Source organism: Camelina sativa, chromosome 12, assembly GCF_000633955.1.
Source record: "Camelina sativa cultivar DH55 chromosome 12, Cs, whole genome shotgun sequence".
Taxonomy (NCBI): domain Eukaryota; kingdom Viridiplantae; phylum Streptophyta; class Magnoliopsida; order Brassicales; family Brassicaceae; genus Camelina; species Camelina sativa.
This window is the reverse complement of record NC_025696.1, coordinates 4,289,778-4,305,863: the sequence shown is the minus strand read 5'-3', so window position 1 is coordinate 4,305,863 and position 16,086 is coordinate 4,289,778. Positions and strand designations below refer to the sequence as shown.

The following is a 16,086-nucleotide window of genomic DNA, read 5'->3' as shown; positions in this document are numbered from 1 at the left end:
GAAACAAACGCGTTTTTCGTTTGTTTAGGATTAAATCCTTTATTACAAATAAACCTTTGAGGAAGGTTTGCGCTTAAAAAGAATCTCTAAAAACAAAAAAAGAGAGAAGAAGAGAATCCATCATCATAATTAATAATGCCCGCCTTATCTCACTACAGATCAGTAGTATCATCTCTACCGTCCGTTGACCGACCTTTCCTTATCATCCAACGACTCAGGATCCACGGTAGCTCCTCTTCCTTGCCGGAATCTTCTCCCTCCTCCTCCTCCTCGGCTCTTCTTCCCGTCGCCGATCCTTTGAAGCGCATCGTATCTAGCGGATCTCTCGCTAAATGGATCTCCGGGATTACAGCTGGCTCCGCCTTAGGGTTTCTGTATTGGTCCTCCTCCTCTGATTCTGGTGGCACTAGTAATTTATTCTCCTTCGCTGATAGTTCATCATCGCCTTCTTCTGTTTGTGGAGTTAAAGTCGGCGATCTCAAACCTAGATCCTTTATTCCCAAATTGTCTTTGCCTGGTTACAGCTCTGGATTCATCTTCGGAGGTTCGTTGATCCCTTCCTCTTCTTATATTGATTCCATTGATTTTGTTATTCTCTCTCGATTTGAGCTAATTTTCTTTTTTGAAAACAGATGCGTTTAGAAGGAAGATCTTCTTTAATTACGAGAAACGTTTGAGATTGCAAAGTCCTCCTGAAAAGGTGCATTTCAAATTCTGTCTTTCCCCTTTAGCTTTCATATTTTGATCTCTTTTGCTCTTTGTTTGTTTGGGAATAGAGAACCAATGAAGATTTAATCATAGAGATTTGATTGATTGTTCTTCTTTGTTTCAGTTTTAGAGATGTTGTATTGAATTCATAAGATTACCTTTGTGGTTATTTTTAATTCGTTTTAGGTTTTCGAGTACTTTGCATCGGTTCGGACAGAGGAAGGAGAAATACTAATGAAGCCGGCAGATTTGATGAGGGCAATAGTGCCGGTGTTTCCTCCATCAGAGTCTCATCTCGTAAGAGAAGGTTATCTGACTGGCGAAAGAAATCCCGGTGAACTTAGATGCTCTCCTTCCGAGTTCTTCATGCTTTTTGATGTTGATAATGATGGTCTTATCTCCTTCAAAGAGTGAGATAGCTTCTGATTATTACCAAAATCATTACTTTCTTTCCTTTTTTTCCTTCTTTTGGAAGATTGAATTTTTTACTTGGTTTTGGGAACAGGTATATATTCTTTGTGACATTACTCAGCATTCCTGAATCAAGCTTTGCCGTCGCTTTCAAAATGTTTGATACTGACAACAACGGGTGAGTTGTCCTTCTAATGTCTACATATATCAATCCTGCTTTTTGTAACTATCATTTTTTCTGGTCCGTATTCCCATATTTTGATCCTCCAAACGGGGACGGGTTGTGGGAATCACTGGAGTCTCTCTCTTTTCAGTTTACGCTGAATCATATGTAAAAAAATCTGGTCAGTGCTTCTAATCCTTTGTAACTTTTATTTCTTCGTGATGGTTCTGACGAAGTATTGTTTTAGGGAGGTTGACAAGGAAGAGTTTAAGACAGTGATGAGTCTGATGCGATCTCAACATAGGCAAGGAGTTGGTCACAGAGATGGCCGCCGAACTATATTACATATGACCGGCTCTGTTGAGGATGGAGGCTTGGTAGAATACTTCTTTGGAAAAGATGGCAGTCAGAAACTGAAACACGATAAGTTCATCAAGTTTATGAAGGATTTAACTGAAGAGGTAAGTAGCTCTTTAACCATTCAATTCATCTCCTTACTCCCTGTGACTACTATAGATGTTCAGGCTGAAAGAGAATGATCTTATGTTGTTTGTATATAGATGCTGAGGCTGGAGTTTGCACATTATGACTATAAACGAAGAGGAAGTATATCAGCCAAAGATTTTGCATTGTCTATGGTGGCAGCGGCTGATGCAAACCATTTGGGCAAGCTGCTTGATCGAGTTGATGGTCTGAGCGAGCACCCGCGCCTCAGGGACATGCGTATCTCACTAAAGGAATTCAAACAGTTTGATGAGCTACGCAGTAAACTTGGACCATTTTCTCTAGCTCTTTTTGCTTATGGCAAAGCCAATGGCTTACTTACAATGAAGGACTTCAAACGAGCTGCTTCTCAGGTTTGTGGGATAACTCTGTCGGACAATGTGATAGAGATTGCGTTTCATGTGTTTGATTCGAATCGAGATGGGAGTTTGAGTGTGGATGAGTTTTTGCGGGTTCTGCATCGAAGAGAGAGAGACGTGGCACAGCCGATTGCCAAGGGACTGTCACGGTACTTCTCTGATGGATGGAATGGTTCTAAGAACTGTTCCTGATCGTGAAGACTCTTTTTCGTCCTTGGGGCTTACCGATGAAACTCGAAGACTTTTTTTGGGCTCTTGGGTTCATACGAGTGAGCCCATAGATTGATGATATTACTCCACGCTTGCATTGTAAGAAGAATTCTGATGTGTATAGTTTGATGGATCTATGAATTACTATTTTTTGTTATCTAATGATGATAAGTGGTAATTACATAACAAACAGAAGATATCCGGCAAAGATTACACACAGCTATATCTATAAAAGTTAAGGTATTGATATCTTTGTATGTTATCATAAGCCCCTCCTGAAATCAATATTTTGGTGAAACTAAAAGTCACGAAGTTAATCTAAGAGAGAGATGAATGCTGATGAAATAGTTGGTCTATTGAGTCTTACTTTAAGATTTAAAAAATGCTGTATGTCATAAAGAAATCACAATGAAGTCTGAATCTTTCAAGCGACGCAGATATTCACACAACAATCACAAATTAAATATAAACTAATCCAATTTAACAACAATAAATAACAAAAAATACAAGGCTATGGTATAAAACAAAACAAAGAAGAACAAATGACCAATATTTTGAATCAATTTGAAGAGAAGAGGATTAGCCCATCTAAACCTTCTTCTCTGGACTGAATCCCAATCAGTCTCAGCCACTGCATCAAAACCGCAGAGCCAAGAGTATATATATCCCCGTGGAAATCCCAAAAAAAATGTTCCTTTGGAAAAATGACAAAACCATACCAATAGAGAGGAGAAAAGAATGCACACCCCACTCCCAAACAAACAAAATGCCTGCAAATAGTATATACAAATGATTAGCTTCCCAGCAAATCAAGCCACAAAAACACTGGACAACTACAAAATTGTAAAGGATAAACTAAATTTATAAGTGAGATTCTAGGGAAATCTTTGAGACAGAGGCAAGCAATCTCATAAAAGGTTTTATTACCATTGTTTGAAGGCAATAAATCTTTAGATAAAATCCCCTAATTCATGCTCCATAACAAGAATGATTTGTCGATAGCATTCAACTAATGAAACACTAACAACCCAAGACAATCATTTAGACTGCCATATTTTCAGGATTTTGTAAAGCGGAAATGAGTTGCTACTTACCTAGTGATACACAAAATCTGATGGCATCTGATATTTTTATGTGTATATGAGAAGAATATTTTGGTCAAGCAGGCCCTGAAAATACATTCTCTAAGATATCATGCAGTTTTGGGGCACGTCTCCGGAACATTGGTTCTAGCCGGAAAGATGGAACACCCATCTGCCATCTCTTGGCATCATACATCTCATTCCATGCCTGTACTATTTCATCAATCTTGAACCCCATACCTGCGTTTGTTATAAGATTGTTATTATATATCACACCTCATATCAGCGCAGCAAAAAGTAAACTAACAGAGGACCATTACTGGACTGTAACTTCTCCAGAGTTTGGTATTTATGCCAAAAAATAGATTACCTTCAAGTGCACCCTCGCTTGAACAATGATTCTTAATCATCACAGCTATATCAGTTGCAGAAGCTCCAGCTAGTTCAAATTTCTCCACTGCAACCTCCAAACATTCATCCCAAGTTGGTAATCCGAGCTTGTACTCCACAATAGAGCGTTCATATAGCAGCGAACCCCACAAGAGGTTAATCTGAGAACTCATATTAGCTGCCTGCTCCACAGATTCTTCTTCTGAAGCTTCGCTAAATAATTCATCTAACTCCATCTTCTGCAACATGTTTTTATGTTTATCTAACTTGGAGATTCCATTTAGACGACGTTCTTCCATTTCTTCCCAAATCTGCATACCCCTCTCCATACTATCTTCAGCTTTGTTATAGAGCGTCAGGACCTCCTGGGAGGCCTCACTTTCTAAGTCTACCTTGCTTTTGAGTGCATGATACCAGCAAAGCTTTGCCTGCTCAAACTGCTCTTGCCCAAGTGCTAGAAGAGCTTCGTAAAAATCAGGTTTAACCTTAACCGCTTCTTCATATTTCTCTGCAGCTTTGTTGTACTCCTTCTTTGTCCACACAAATGCAGCCTCAACTGCTTCTATTATAGCTTCTCTCGAGGCATCCTCAGGAAAACAGACCTGCTTCCTTGCCTTTGACATGTGAACGTTACCCCAGTTAAACAAAGCTAGTGCACCCATTTCTTGGAACTTTTCAGCAGCGATTTCAAAGAGTCCTTGTGCATCTTCACCAGTGACAGCATCCTCCATTGCGTCCGTATACAGCTTCATCCCAAGGTTATGAAGGTCCAAGTACGAATCAGAATCAAACCCAACATGGTTCTTGAACAACTGCGCAAACTGGTAAATCCAGTTCTCAAAGCACATAGATGCTTTGTCAGACCCCATGTATTCTCCGACACTTCCATTGTCCGCAAAGCTGCTCAACCTCTTGGAAACCTTGTCAGTTGATTCACTATTGTTCATGACGTCATAGGTTGGTTCTTGGTCGGGGTTAACTTCTGCTATATATAATCTAAGGGAGCCAAGTTTATCATGAGTAGAAGCAGCTAGTCTCAGCTCATCTGTTGTGGTAATGGTTACCAAATCACCTTCTGTATCCCTATATTTAATGAGGAAACCCCTAAGAGCAGGAAAGCGATCCCTGATTACGTCTCTTACAAGTCTAACACTAGAATCCAGCGGCAGTTGTGCCCACCTTATATCATCTCCATGTACCAGCTTGACAGTCCTAGTAACCGTTGCCTCTTCTTTTTTGTTTCCTCCGCCTTCAACAATCTCAGTGGCAATGACCTCTTTGTCCATGACAACAACCTTATCCTCCAGCTTCCTCTCTTCTCTAGCCTTATTACCACCACTTTTCTTTTTCTGTCCTTTATCACCCTTGAAACTTGTTTTCTTATCTTCTCTATTGCCACCAGTCTTTCCATCAATATCTAACTTATCGCTCTTTTCCTCCTTTGGCTTATTTCTGCTCTCAGCTTCGTTTGCCTTGTCAACAAGTTTTGGACTCTCAACCATGTCAACAAGCTTTGGACTATCAACCACACCTCTGTTGATCTTCAGTTCCTCATCCTTCCCACCACTCTTCTTCTTCTTCTTCTGATTCCTCAACCTCTCCTTAACAATCTTCTTCAAACGAGCAGCGCCAACAGGCTGAACATCAACAAAGCTCTTCTCCATTTCATCAACATCAACACCTTTATCCACCAAAACCTTCTTCACCCTATCAAAGATTTCATTTGCAGACACGTTTTCCGGCTCCATATTCAAAACAATACGAGCATCCCTAAACGCGTAATCCAACTTATTCAAAGCCTCGTAACACCGAGAACGCCTAAGTAAAGCCTTACTGTACCTAGGAGAAGCTTCCAAAGCCAAATTACATTCGCTAATCGCATTCGGATACTCACCTAATCCCATTTGCATATAACAAGAAGCCATGCTGGTTCTCAGATAAGCTACATCGATATGTTCTTTAGGCAAGAGCTTCAAGGCTTTGTCGAAACTCAACATGGCTCCTTCGTGGTCGCGTTTCTGGAACAGCTTGTTACCTTCTTCTTTGAGCTCAAGTGCTCTGCTAATGAAAATCTCCATATCTTCGTCAAAAGCCCTCGAAGTAGAACGATGGTAAGTCTTCCCAGACTTGCCTCCGCCGCCGCCGGAAGCATCTTTTGGCGTCTCTGGATTCTTCTTCTTTGCCGTTGGCTTTCCCATAAGTTAAAGGTGAGATTTTTATCTAAGAAATGAAATTGAAGTTGTAAAAATGATGAAGCAGAGGGAATGAAACAGAGGATTATTAATTTCGAAATTGTTGTTTGTATTTGACCGATCGGAGAAGAAACGTTTCCGTACACTAAATGGTTTGGTGGAAATGACAGAGAAGCACGACACGACTTTATCCTCCTCTGTAGCTGTAGGTGGAGGTGGAGGTGGAGTGAACCCTAATCCACAAATTAAATAATATTCTCTCTGTAAGGAAAAAAAATTAATTTAAAATATATATAGAGAAAAAAAAAAACAGAGATTGTTTGTTCAAATTAGCAAACATATATTTTGTATTCGGAAAGTCTTTGGTGTTTTTGTTTTGCTGGAAAGAGGGAATATTTTCTGACTTTTTAAAAAAATTAATTAATAATTAAAGAGAGTTTGCTTAGCTTGCTACATAAATTATTAGAGTTTTTTCCCCACAAACCAAATTATTAAAGTTTTGTTTTTTATTCCTAATTGTGGTGATTACGATTTGTAAAACATTATAATTGTTCTTTTGGTTTGACATCTGCAAAAACGAAATTCGAATTAAATCTTACTATATTAATTAAGAAGTACAAATATTAAATTAACCTTAAAATGTGTAAAAAATTACATTCAATTGTCATTAGAAAAAATTAATTAAGCTTAATTAACTAATTTAAATAAATATAATTAAATTAAAAATAAAAAATACTCACATATAAAATATTAAAAAATCTAAAAAAATATTTTTTTCTCTCTAATAAATTATGGACAAAATTACTAATTGTTTTTTTTAAAACATATAAACCAGTCATAATTTTAAAACTAAGATTTTATATCCAAGTATACAATACAATTATTTTTGATAACTAAATTCGAAGATTTTGTTAAGATTTCAAATTATGATTCTCCTATCATCTTTATTTTATTTTATTTACAAATTGTTTAGAACATTCATATAATACTTATAATTAATAAAATGCATATTTTTTTTTTGCATATGTTGTGATTTGAATTTTTTAAAACGAAGATATATTACTCAATATATGAAAATGTGTGTTTTAATTTTCACATTGGCGGGTTGGTAAAACTAAATTTAATATAGATGATAAATTAATAATTTTTATTTACTCACAATTATAATATTAAAATTACTATTTTATATTTCACAAAATATGATGCAAATACAACAAATAAACAATATAAAACTGTAATAATACGTCAAAAATAAAATACTATAATATTCTAAAATAATTAGTATTCAAATAGACTAATAGATTTACATAACAATTAAAAATAAATATTATCTCATACAAAATAATTAAAAAAAACAATAATTTTTATTATTAGATTATAAACTTTTTGAAAAATATTGATCCGTGCTTTAAGCACGGGATATATCCTAGTACAGTATGATTTAGTAATGCAAATGCAATTGTAACGTAACTTTTTTAAAAAAAGAGTTTGATTGTGTCTTAATTGGTTAAAAACTTAAAAAGACAAAGCTGTAACTTCAGAGCAGAATTATTATTATTATTATTTTTTTTTTTTTTTGCATATATGTTCACCTTCACCGTTAAAAAGATTTTTACCGGCTTATGCACGATTTTTCGAACCAATTATTATGTTGGGCTTATTATAAGGCCTAAATTGCCCAAGGCCCAATACGGTTCAGAAGATGAAGTTTATTACGCCAATATGGATATGGTGATGATTATGATAGATGATAATGAAGGCGTAGAGGACGAAGAAATTAAATTGCAAAGAAAAAGGAAATGATATCAAACATTGTTTCTCTGAGGATGGATGCTTCATCTTCTAACTTTTATGTCTGTATCACAAAGCGAATCAGAACTCAGTTTCTTAGACAAAATAAGAAAACATATACGTTTACTTGATACACAAGAAACCAGATAATATAAATCCGAGTTTTGGAAGTGTTTATTTTTTTTATTTTTCTCTCATAAAGGAATGTAATTAGAAGCTTATCACTTGCAACTTGGGTCGACGGCGGAACCGACGGGTCTGAAGATGTAAGGCTCGCCGGCGTAAGTGAACTGAGCGGAGGCACCAGCTGGCAAAGCTTCCCCTTTAATCAGAAGACATGTCAATCCGCGTGAGAGCAGTAGCCATGGCTCCACAAGCTTCACCGGAGCAAACCCTGCGCAAGTCAGAGTCACGTGCTTCTGAAGACAATTGCACGTGTTGATTACCGACACTCTCCACTCCGGTTGTCCGGCGATTTCTCTTCCGGTCCTTACCGTTCCGATCTGGAGCTGTTTGTAACTGCAGCGGCACAGTCCTGTGGGTTATATAGTTTCAGTTGATGCGTCTTTCATTAGACTCTTCAAGATGTTTCATACACAATCCAAAAAATCGAAAAATCAAACCGATCGAGTCCTAATAAAATTGAATTTAGACATTCCAAGATGATGGCTGACAATGAGGTTTTATATTTATGTAACAAAAGGCATGACACTTCTTCTTGGATACATACAAAAACGTTGTTAGAGATTCGGATTAATTACATTACCTTGAGAGACCATAGAGAGAAGAAGAAAAACAACAAAATATTTAAGAGCAAGCGCCATTGTTATTTGTCTTTAGAGGTGGAGGAAGAGTAATGAACCGATCTAATTTATATTCATTGCATATGGTTTAATTCTCTCTTGCCTTTAATATAGGGATACGATTCTCTAGATTTCACAAGAATATATAAACAAAATATACTACTTAACAAAAGAAGAAACTATACAACAGTTTAAAAGAGGCATAATGAATCTATCAATTAATTATGTCTATTTGGATACTCTAAATTTTAGGAATGTTGAATGGAATTCAAAGATTTAAATGACTTTAAAAGTAAATTTTGGAGAATTAAGGTATCAAATTCAAATATAGTTGGTATTAGTCAAAATTTTACATATTTAAGAAAATTCATATTCAATGGTTTATAAATATTAAATTACATTTCTAAGAACAGCATATTTTCTTCCTAAACGAAATCCTAAATTCAATTCAATTCAATTCAATAAAAATGTTAGTTTACACAATCGGCCAACTGTTTTTGAAAGCATGCCTACCACAAGTATGAATTTGGCATTTTTCCTAAATTTAAATTTTGGTAAATAATTAGCCAAAACATTGAATTTTTGATGTGGCAATGGATCAAACCTTTGAGAATGAGTGTTCAATCGCAAGATTGAAGAATTATCATCGAAGAGATACATTAAAAATCTATATGTGACAATAGATGAGAATAAAAAGACGCAAGTGAGAGAGAGAAATATGATTAAGACCATGACGAAGGCGAAGGCGCAAACAAAGAAGTTGATCAAAGAGGTGACGTAGAAGAAGAGGACGCATGATATGATGATGAAGTTGAAGACAATAGAGAAAGATCAATAAGAAGAAGAAGAAGAGGAAATGATAACAGGCGTTATTTCTCTGTTGATCATATATATGCCAATTAGTCTTCTAACATTTCTGTATGTAACTCAAGTTTCACACAAGAAGTCATAACATCTTCGTCCTTGAGTCGCAAGAAATATATGATGATAACATTTCTACTAAATGTTTTTTTTTAATAAGAAGTTGTAACAGCGAAGAAATCAGTTCATGCAACTTGGGTCGACCGTGGAACCAACGGGTCTGAAGATGTAAGGCTGGCCGGCGTAAGCGAACTCAGCGGTTGCGCCAGCTGGCAAAGCTGCTCCTTTAATCAGAAGACACGTGTTTCCTTGTGGCTTAAGCAGCCATGGCTTGACAGGCTTCGCAGGAGCAAACCCTTCGCAAGACAGTGTCACCTGCTTCTGAAGACAATTACACGTGTTGGTTACCGTCACTTTCCATTCCGGTTGTCCAGCGATTTCTCTTCCGGTTCTCACCGCTCCGATCCGGAGCAAACCGAAAGTGCAGAGGCACAGTCCTGCCGGTTATTGTTTCATGCTCTCTTTTCATTAGTTTTGTAAATCAGGAAAATAATTAATTATAAAAAAAAATACAAAAACAAAGAAACCTTAGGATAATAATTGATGCATGGAGTCATGGACATATATTATAATGGTACTTTTTGGACAACAAGTCATAAGCATGATATTAAGAATGTTGAATCCTGTTTAAACTATATAGTAGCATCCCCAAAGGAAGAAAAAAACGACATGATCGAAGACCAAATCTACCAAAATAAACGTAACTGAGTTACTGAAATCGAACTAAAGATCGGAGGCCGTAAACGCTTTAGCTACAACGAATTAACCAAGTGAGATTCAATCTTAGTTCAGATTATATATATATATATTTCTATATGATCCAAAAAGCGAGAGATCAAAACCGACCAGTCCTAATTGAAACTGGATTAGACGAAACTCCAAGATGATGATTAAAGGCATGAAACTACATACGAAAAGGTTGTTCGAGATTCGATTGATTAATTTACCTTGAGAGAACATAGAGAGAACGAGAAAAACAACAAAACATTTACGGGCAAATACCATTGTCAATTTGTTGTTGCTTGTGTGTATGGAGAGAGAGAGAGAACGAGAGATGAGCGACTCCAATTTATATCCATCGCATATGTTTAATTCTCTGTTGCTGCCTTAAATTATGTAGATACGATGATGCTTGGTTTCATAAAACTAGTAGAGTAACATATTTTAGACGAAAAAAAATAAAAAGAAGAAAAAGTAAAGAAAGAAAATAATATACTATAATCAAGTAATTGTTTAAAGTTGTTAAATATAAATATATATATATATATATATATATATCATTAAGATGAGACTATCATTAATAGTTACTTTTAAAAAGTTTAGCCAATCATAAACTAAACTGCATAAAATAAAATATAAAATTAATCTAAAAGTTACATAGAAAGTTTGCAACATCTTATATTATGAAACAAAAATATTTCTCAAAACATCCTATATTATAAAACGGAGGGAGTAATATATACTGTAATAAGTTAATAATATAGTCTAAAATCAAATCCTAAATCTAAAAATGTTAAATTTGAATAATTTAAAACCCCAACTCCAAAAACATTAATTTTAAGTTTTAACACTTAATGTAAACGTTGAATCCAAAATAGTGTATTTATTATTTGTTTTATTAATTTGAACCGTTTTAAAAATTAATTTAATATTAATACATAGTACCTTTTCTCTAAGAATTCAGTTTCTTCTTAAATGAGTTTACACTATTGGACGGTGTTCCCCTCTCTTTGCTGACATGAAGATGATCAGTTACGACTTACGTCACGTAACGTTCGTGTTTTGCATTATTTTAATTTAGACTTGTAATTAAACAGCTTCTGAATTCTAAAGTTCATATCATGGCGAATGACCATTTAAACTATACTTCATGAGAAGCCAGTGGATCTTATCGCCTTTGAATCGATCAACTGAAACTCAAACCCTCTCGACTCTTCGTTTCTTCTCTAGGGTTTCAGTATTTTGTCTAGATCGTTTCATCTCCTCGTGGTTAGTATTCTTAACTCTCAAGGTTTATTACCCGGTTCTAATTCTTAGTTTCTCTTCGATCTCATGTAAATAATTAAATAGCAAACTGTTGTTTGAAAAGTCTTTATTGATCTCAATTACATATATGCCCAAGTAAGTAAAATAACATGAACTGAAGGCAAGACCGGATCAAACCGGGTAGAAAATATCAAGAGCAAGCGATGCTGCCGGAGAGGATCTTGAGGTCGAAGCTTGTGTCCCATACGTACTTGAAACTGAAGTCATGGATCGCCGAGCCTCTGCTAAGGAGACAGGTATCACCGGATTTGGATACCACGGAATCGGGGATGGGAGTGACCGATTGGAAACCGACACATGACATCGTTGTGGTAACGAAAAAGCAGGGAGACGAATTCATCACTTTCACTTCCCACTCCGGTTTGTTCTTTACCATTTTTCCGGTCTTCGATTGTTTCACCGAAAGGCTCTTGAGAGAATAAAAATCACCAGCGTCCTCCCCATACGCTAATTATATTCCAAGGAAAAGACAAATTATTGTTTGATTAACAACACAAGATGAGAATAATATGAATACGATAATCGTGTTACACGATATACGTACCTTGGGTGACAAAAGCAAAGAAGAGAACGAGGCAAAGGAATTTGCAAGCCTTTGTTGCCATTGCCTGATCTTTGGATGATCTAGTAGAGATTTTAGAAAATGTAGTAATCAGTCAATATGAGTATCAAGTGTGATTCTAGTATTTATATAGGGAAGGGAAGGGAAGTAATAAGTAGGGAACCATTGGGTCTAATAAGATAAGAATCTATGAGAAATTGCCACTTGTTTGTTTTTACATATATTCTATCCTTAACATCAAATTATTTTATGTTAAGGATAGAAAAAAAAAATAATGCCTTTAAATTAAAATAAACATCAAATTATTTTATGAAAAAATTATTGATATATATGTTTTAATATGTTGCCTTTAAATAATATGTGTCATATTTTCTTTACTTAGTTTAACATCACATTATTATTTAATTTATTTATGATTCAAAGTGTGTAAATTGTATTTTTTTTTTCTGTTTATAAAGTTGATAATGTTTTCAGCTTATAATTAATTCCTGGACTGGTATGTTCAGACCGGTTTCTTCCTTTTTTCTACCAAGCTTCATGTTTTTCACCGTTTGACTGTTTTTAATATTTATTAGCATATTTGACCTGAATAACCCTCTAAACACTAAATTTATTAGCATATTTGACCTGAATAACCCTCTAAACACTAAATTTATTAGCATATTTGACCTACGTACTTCATATCCCCTTTTTAATAAAAGGGAAGCACAACATAGTTTTTGTAAATTTTATATTCTTAATAAATGCTTACAAATAATTACAAATAGGTTATACAGTAAAACCTCTATAAATTAATAAGGTCGAGACCATGAAATTTTATTAATTTATAGAGGTTTTCATTTATCGATAAATTAATAATTATTAATTTATCGATAAATTAATATTTTATTAATTTATGAAGAGATTTTCTCATTTTCATATTTTTGAAAAACAATTATTACAAAATAAGATACTTTGTTATGATTTACATTTTTAAAGAATTTTCTTAATATATAATTATGGTTATCGTAATAGGATGAATGTCAATTGTTTACTAGATTATTTAGATAAAAATGATAAATGTTAGAAGTTTAGAAGAAATTGCTACTACTATCATCCATGGTAATGATAAAATCAAATAAGATATTGCGATACCTTTAGAACCCGTTAATAAAGAAGCAATTATCGCATCTAAGACTCTCCACAATTTTTGGATTTGAGAAGACAACAACTAAAAAGATGAGATGAGCTCTAACAAGAATGCAAATTCAAGAATAGGCAAACAAACATATTTCACTAAATTTATATATATATATATATTAGTTTATTTGATTATTAATTTATGATATTGATGGGACCATATTTTTACATAGGATTTCAAAAAAAATTATTATCTTATTATTTTATCGAAATGTATTATTTTTTACACCGGCCCAACTCGAGACCAGAAGAATTTATTAATTTATAGCGATTATTAATTTAAAGAGTATTAATTTATAGAGGTTCTACTGTAGATAGGTTATAGATTAATCTATATATTAATATTAATGGTTATACCTAAATATTAAGAATATTCTAAATTGATAATTGATATATTAATGGTAACAAATAAAATTATGGATATTCCAAACTATATTTTTGGAAGATTTTAGTCCTATATCACGTTATTTCAAAAGATTTTTAAACACAATATTACAAATTTATTTTCCACAGATTTTATCGATAGACCACAACGTTAACCAAAGATAGATTATGAAATTGATAGATTGATTGGTTACAAGTTAAATAGTGGGTTACAATATAGATTACTAAATAAAATTTAACCAGTGTTATAGCACATGTATTTATCTAGAATCATTAACAATATAAAACTTACAAAATAGATATTTTTTCAAACCTTCATATTTAGCATATGATTTTATTGCATAAAGTTTTATCCATAAAAACTTTTAAAAACAATAACATAGATTATATTTTATATAAAAAATACAATATAAATAAAATGAATTTCACAAAATAAAATTTAACCAGTGTTATAGCACGGGTACTTATCTAAAATCATTAACAAGATAAAACTTACAAAATGTGTATTTTTTTCAAGCCTTCATATTTAGCATATGATTTTATTGCATAATGTTTTATCCAAAAAAAACTTTTAAAAACAATAAAATAAATTCTATTTTATAAAAAAATACAATATAAAGAAAATGAATTTCAACTCGTACTTTAGCACGGGTCTTAATCTAATATCATAAAGTGAATTGAAAAATTAACAGAAAAGGTAAGCAATAGTATAAAAATGAGTATCTTTTATTAATCCTTAAACTAATGAATAGGACAACAGTTAGGTAAGTATCATCAGTTTCATATGCCGAAGGAACAACAAAACAAACATGAACCAAACCGAAAAAGACGGGTAGAAATTAAATTTTAAGGGCAAACGATGACGCCGTCGATGACCTTGAGGTCGAAGCTGGTGTCCCATACGTATTTGAAAACGAAGTCCACGTGCGGGAAGATGAAATTACCGGCGTTGAGGAGACAAATGTCGCCTGATTTCGACAACGACGAGGTAGGGACGGGTGTGACCGATTTGAAACCGACACATGACAACTTTGCGTACTGGAATTTGCACCTAATACAAGGGTTCCTTACTCTCACTTCCCACTCCGGTTTGTTCTCAATCATTTTTCCGGTCTTCGTTTGTTTCACTGATAGGTAATTTAGATGACAGTCTCCATACCCTTCCAAATTTCCCAAGTATAAACAAAGTTATATATTAATTTCCTTTATGTAATAACACATATAAATTTTCTTTTTAATTACATAATATATATAACGAATTTGATACTAAGACGTACGACACTGACTATACGACATTTGAGAAAATGAGAACTATAATATGTGTTTGTATGAATAGTGTATATAAATATACCTTGGTTGATGAATGCGAAGACTAGAACAAGGCAAAGGAGTTTGCAAGCGTTTGATGCCATTGTTTGGCCTTTGGAGTTTTTTTTTTCTTTTTTTCTGAAAGAATTTTGGAAAACGTAGTAACTATGAGTATTGTGGTGGGTGTTCAAATGTGATGTTCGTTTTTTTTTTATAGTGAGGCGTTGGTGTTAATTAATATATTACAATTTTTGTTTTTGGATAGTCATGACTTTAATTGACTTGTTGCAATTTAGTCATAACTTATGGTATGGAAATAGAAAACCTATGGTATGGAAACTAATAATTTTGTTTAAAGGTTTATTCAATTATTAGGGTAAAGTTATTGCCTTTGTTTTGTTAAAAGGTTGAAGCTAATTCTTTGACCGCTATGTTTATTTGAGTCCAAACTATTTTGGTAGGATTCTGAATTTGAGAACACAATGAACTTAATGGGGTCAACGGAAAAGAATTTAAGTATGGACTTCAATGACGAATTTAAATTTTTGTAAAATACTTCAGAAGTCAAACAACCCTTCTTTTAGGTTAATATTCAAATCAACTGAAGCTCTTTTATTATCAAAATCAAAACTAATAAAACCTAATGTTTTTTTTTTTCTTTGGTCTTAGTGTCTTACAATATATGTATATCTATCTAGTAACCAGTCTAGAGTGTTTATAAGCTTAAATCGAACAGTTTCTTTTGTCACACACATTTTTCATAAACATCACCACAAATGCAAACTTCAAGTTCGATCATGAAACCTTGAAGGTGCATAAAACACGTCATACCACAACCGATTTAACTAAAATAAATCTCTACCGATTCAAGCAGTGTGTTGAACTTCTTCGGTTATTTTAAACCAGTTGAATAATATTTAACCAATAATAATGCACGTTGTCAAACTATTATTCGAACATGAACGTGTGTTTCACTTTAAATTTTATTGTCATGTTTAGAATTTTATAATACAGTTACATCAATTAAATAATTCTACCATGGATTTTTATTTACACTATAAAATTCATTAATA

The 16,086-nt window shown here is 33.8% G+C and overlaps 6 protein-coding genes across 6 annotated transcripts; 1 reads left to right on the top strand and 5 right to left on the bottom strand.

Moving 5' to 3' along the window:
* LOC104730069 (calcium uptake protein 1 homolog, mitochondrial) lies at positions 58-2,517 on the top strand. The gene is made up of 6 exons (XM_010449142.2): positions 58-544; positions 633-700; positions 895-1,118; positions 1,214-1,297; positions 1,530-1,743; positions 1,843-2,517. Exons 1-6 carry the CDS (start codon positions 136-138, stop codon positions 2,335-2,337), a joined length of 1,494 nt encoding a protein of 497 aa, XP_010447444.1. The 5' UTR covers positions 58-135; the 3' UTR covers positions 2,338-2,517.
* LOC104730068 lies at positions 2,757-6,262 on the bottom strand. The gene is made up of 3 exons (XM_010449140.2): positions 3,808-6,262; positions 3,450-3,677; positions 2,757-3,125 (listed from the first exon to the last, which is right to left on the bottom strand). Exons 1-2 carry the CDS (start codon positions 6,023-6,025, stop codon positions 3,514-3,516), a joined length of 2,382 nt encoding a protein of 793 aa, XP_010447442.1. The 5' UTR covers positions 6,026-6,262; the 3' UTR covers positions 2,757-3,125; positions 3,450-3,513.
* Positions 8,007-8,634, bottom strand: LOC104730067. The gene is given in 2 exon segments (XM_010449139.2): positions 8,007-8,355; positions 8,577-8,634. Coding segments are annotated over 2 exon segments (393 nt in total). The 3' UTR covers positions 8,007-8,020.
* LOC104730066 lies at positions 9,620-10,557 on the bottom strand. The gene is made up of 2 exons (XM_010449138.1): positions 10,482-10,557; positions 9,620-9,971 (listed from the first exon to the last, which is right to left on the bottom strand). The coding sequence occupies exons 1-2, from the start codon at positions 10,537-10,539 to the stop codon at positions 9,655-9,657; spliced, it is 375 nt and encodes a 124-aa protein (XP_010447440.1). The 5' UTR covers positions 10,540-10,557; the 3' UTR covers positions 9,620-9,654.
* Positions 11,602-12,260, bottom strand: LOC104730064. The gene is made up of 2 exons (XM_010449137.2): positions 12,125-12,260; positions 11,602-12,027 (listed from the first exon to the last, which is right to left on the bottom strand). The coding sequence occupies exons 1-2, from the start codon at positions 12,183-12,185 to the stop codon at positions 11,711-11,713; spliced, it is 378 nt and encodes a 125-aa protein (XP_010447439.1). The 5' UTR covers positions 12,186-12,260; the 3' UTR covers positions 11,602-11,710.
* LOC104730063 lies at positions 14,447-15,183 on the bottom strand. The gene is made up of 2 exons (XM_010449136.2): positions 15,057-15,183; positions 14,447-14,865 (listed from the first exon to the last, which is right to left on the bottom strand). The coding sequence occupies exons 1-2, from the start codon at positions 15,115-15,117 to the stop codon at positions 14,552-14,554; spliced, it is 375 nt and encodes a 124-aa protein (XP_010447438.1). The 5' UTR covers positions 15,118-15,183; the 3' UTR covers positions 14,447-14,551.

Coding starts and splice junctions, on each gene's coding strand:
- LOC104730069 (XM_010449142.2), top strand. CDS start 136: ATGCCCGCCTTATCTCACTACAGATCAGTAGTATCATCTCTACCGTCC. Junction 545..632: donor CTCTGGATTCATCTTCGGAG/GTTCGTTGATCC, acceptor TTTTGAAAACAG/ATGCGTTTAGAAGGAAGATC. Junction 701..894: donor TGCAAAGTCCTCCTGAAAAG/GTGCATTTCAAA, acceptor AATTCGTTTTAG/GTTTTCGAGTACTTTGCATC.
- LOC104730063 (XM_010449136.2), bottom strand. CDS start 15,117: ATGGCATCAAACGCTTGCAAACTCCTTTGCCTTGTTCTAGTCTTCGCA. Junction 14,866..15,056: donor CTTCGCATTCATCAACCAAG/GTATATTTATAT, acceptor GAAATTTGGAAG/GGTATGGAGACTGTCATCTA.
- LOC104730066 (XM_010449138.1), bottom strand. CDS start 10,539: ATGGTATTTGCCCGTAAATGTTTTGTTGTTTTTCTCGTTCTCTCTATG. Junction 9,972..10,481: donor TCTCTCTATGTTCTCTCAAG/GTAAATTAATCA, acceptor AATAACCGGCAG/GACTGTGCCTCTGCACTTTC.
- LOC104730064 (XM_010449137.2), bottom strand. CDS start 12,185: ATGGCAACAAAGGCTTGCAAATTCCTTTGCCTCGTTCTCTTCTTTGCT. Junction 12,028..12,124: donor CTTTGCTTTTGTCACCCAAG/GTACGTATATCG, acceptor GAATATAATTAG/CGTATGGGGAGGACGCTGGT.
- LOC104730068 (XM_010449140.2), bottom strand. CDS start 6,025: ATGGGAAAGCCAACGGCAAAGAAGAAGAATCCAGAGACGCCAAAAGAT. Junction 3,678..3,807: donor AAGCGAGGGTGCACTTGAAG/GTAATCTATTTT, acceptor TAACAAACGCAG/GTATGGGGTTCAAGATTGAT.